This window comes from Polyodon spathula, chromosome 31 (assembly GCF_017654505.1).
Source record: "Polyodon spathula isolate WHYD16114869_AA chromosome 31, ASM1765450v1, whole genome shotgun sequence".
NCBI classification, from domain to species: Eukaryota; Metazoa; Chordata; class Actinopteri; order Acipenseriformes; family Polyodontidae; genus Polyodon; species Polyodon spathula.
In genome coordinates this window covers 2238727-2241526 of record NC_054564.1, presented here as the reverse complement: position 1 = coordinate 2241526, position 2800 = coordinate 2238727, and the positions used below count along the sequence as shown (strand labels likewise).

Genomic DNA, 2800 nt, shown 5'->3' with positions numbered 1-2800 from the left:
GTGATTGCTAGCTGTGATCAACGCTGTGTTGGAATTGATTGCTAGCTGTGATCAACGCTGTGCTGGAATTGATTCCTAGCTGTGATCAACGCTGTGTTGGAACTGATTGCTAGCTGTGATCAGTGCTGTGCTGGAACTGATTGCTAGCTGTGATCAGTGCTGTGCTGGAATTGATTGCTAGCTGTGATCAATGCTGTGCTGGAAGTGATTGCTAGCTGTGATCAATGCTGTGCTGGAATTGATTGCTAGCTGTGATCAACGCTGTGTTGGAATTGATTGCTAGCTGTGATCAACGCTGTGTTGGAATTGATTGCTAGCTGTGATCAATGCTGTGTTGGAAGTGATTGCTAGCTGTGATCAGTGCTGTGCTGGAATTGATTGCTAGCTGTGATCAATGCTGTGTTGGAATTGATTGCTAGCTGTGATCAATGCTGTGTTGGAAGTGATTGCTAGCTGTGATCAATGCTGTGCTGGAATTGATTACAGGGGAATTGGTTTGAAAGACAGGAATGAACGCCAACCTGCACTGAGCTCACCAAACAGACACAGTGTGTCACGACCTGCTTATCGCGATACGTATTGGGAGAGTGGTTTTTAATGAGATCTCCTCGCTCTGCACACACACCAAATCCTAATACAGAAAGATCAAGCATTAAATCAGTCCTCTACACATGGGAAACCATTTACACCAGTGCACAGCTCAATTCACAGACATTCTTCAGGGATGGAAGGAAGATTCCTGTTGCACAGCAGTTTCACCCATTCCAGGTTTTAATACAAGCTTGATCAGCCGCAGTATACAGGCAACAAGCTCATAGTAAAAGCTGGAGTGAATCAAACTGCTGTGCAATGGGAGTCTTAATGCCATCGCTGATTCCTGGGCTGGAACAGTCTTACACACACACAGACACACAAAAGCTTTCAGCTAAACAGTGCTCAAGACAGAGGTGGGGGAGGTCTATCATAATTAGTCTGGACAGAGGCTCCAGTTTAAACCAAGAAAGCAGGAGCCTCTCTGGAGTTTTTTTTAGAGACTATTAAAAGACAAAAATAGACTTCAATTACTTAAACTGTGGTACTGAGACTTTCGCTCTTCTCCCCCACCCCCAGTTTAGAACAATAGAACTGGCCGATTTCACGCAAGCAACACTGCAGGGAAGTACCAATCCAGGTTCTTCGGGGTGTCTCTTGTTGGAGGGGCGTGGTTTCTCTTTGCCTCTTGAATTGGAGGATGTTGTTGGTTTTTGGGGTTTGGGGTCCCCCTCACTGACCCGTCACTGTCAGCCCGTCCAGCTTCGGTGCTGCCTCTTCGGCCACAACATTTGACCTCTTCTCAGGGCTGGGCGTGTCGGGGTAAAACCGTTCCCCGAAAATGGTGCTACCGACCCGCACATTAGTGGAGCCAACCTCGATCTGACAGGAGAGACAGAGAGGGGAGGATGGAGAGAGAAGTGAGGCAGGGGTTAACATTCATGAGAGAGAGAAGAGAGGCAGCGGTTATCATTCATGAAAGAGAGAGAAGAGAGAGAGGCAGGGGTTATAATTCATGAGAGGGAGAGAGGGAGGGAGAGGCAGGGGTTATCCTTCATGATAGAGAGGGAGAGGCAGGGGTTCACATCCATCAGAGAGAGAGAGAGAGGGACAGGCAGGGGTTCACATCCATCAGAGAGAGACAGGGAGAAGAAGGGGTTCACATTCATCAGAGAGATGAGAGAGAGGCAGGGGTTATCATTCATCTGAGAGTAGAGGAAGAGAGAGGAGAGGCTGGGGATTATCATTCATCTGCGCTGGCACACACAGGGTTAATTATAAATAATAAACAGCTACAAAAACCAATTTACCCTTTCAAGCATGAAATATTGAAAATAACTGAAAAAAAACCAAACCAAAAAAACATTTTGGACACTGTGGCAGTGTGTGTATGTCATCATGCATTTGCATCTTCCACATGTCCTCGTATAAAGACTAGAAGAGAGTTCTGTTCTCCCATGAGGTTGCCGTGCATGCCAGTGCAGTTCCCTGTATTGTTTCATGGTATTTTATCGCTGGCCAGGGGTCTGGGTTCTGATTCTCTTATTCTTGTTCTTTAAATTCACGCTTGCCTGGAGAACCCCACGTTCAGGGACTGGAAATACGACTCCCACTGCACAGCAGTTTCACCCATTCCAGGTTTTACTATGAGCTTCGTTAGCCACAGCGTACAGGCAACAAGCTCAGGTGTGTCTTTTTAAACTCATAGTAAAACCAGGAGTGGATCAGACTGCTATGCAATTGGGGGTCTTATTTACATCTCTGCTGCTAACTAACTGGAGCCGGACAGAGACAGACAGCCGCTCACCGCGTGTTCGAAGTCCGTCGACATGCCCATGCTCAGCTCCACCTGCTCGTACGCCATCTTTAGCGTCTCACACACCTCCTTCCGTCGAGAGAGGAGCATCTGCAGGGAAAACCAGCACGAAACTAATCAAAAACAGAGAGAGAGAGAGAGAGAGAGGAGAGAAAGAGAGAAGGGGGGGGGGCATCTACCTGGAAGTCAGGGTTGGGCCCCTCGCTGATGTCATAGCCGTACCGTCCAATCGTCATGAGGCCCACGAACTCAAGGGCGGTGCATCGAGACACAATGTGCTGCACCGCTGCCACAGTGTCACCAGGGGGCAGACCGTGCTTACCTGCAAGAAACACACAGAAAGGCAGAGAATCATAGGCAAATACACAGGCTCCATCAGAAACACTCATAAAGACACACACACACACACTCACACACCCGCACACGCGCACACACACACACACACACAGGGGA

At 48.2% G+C, this 2800-nt stretch overlaps 1 protein-coding gene across 2 annotated transcripts in view; it reads right to left on the bottom strand.

Annotated features, from left to right (window-relative positions):
• Positions 1–395: 395 nt before the first annotated feature.
• Positions 396–2800, bottom strand: part of LOC121303010 (pyridoxal phosphate homeostasis protein-like) — a 10681-nt gene continuing 8276 nt past the window's right edge. For both annotated transcript variants that reach the window (XM_041233406.1, XM_041233407.1), the window contains 3 exons: positions 2527–2669; positions 2339–2437; positions 396–1413 (listed from right to left, as the gene is read on the bottom strand). In XM_041233406.1, coding sequence (XP_041089340.1) covers positions 1264–1413; positions 2339–2437; positions 2527–2669 — 392 coding nt within the window. In that variant the 3' untranslated portion in view covers positions 396–1263. The remainder of the gene's footprint in view (positions 1414–2338; positions 2438–2526; positions 2670–2800) is intronic.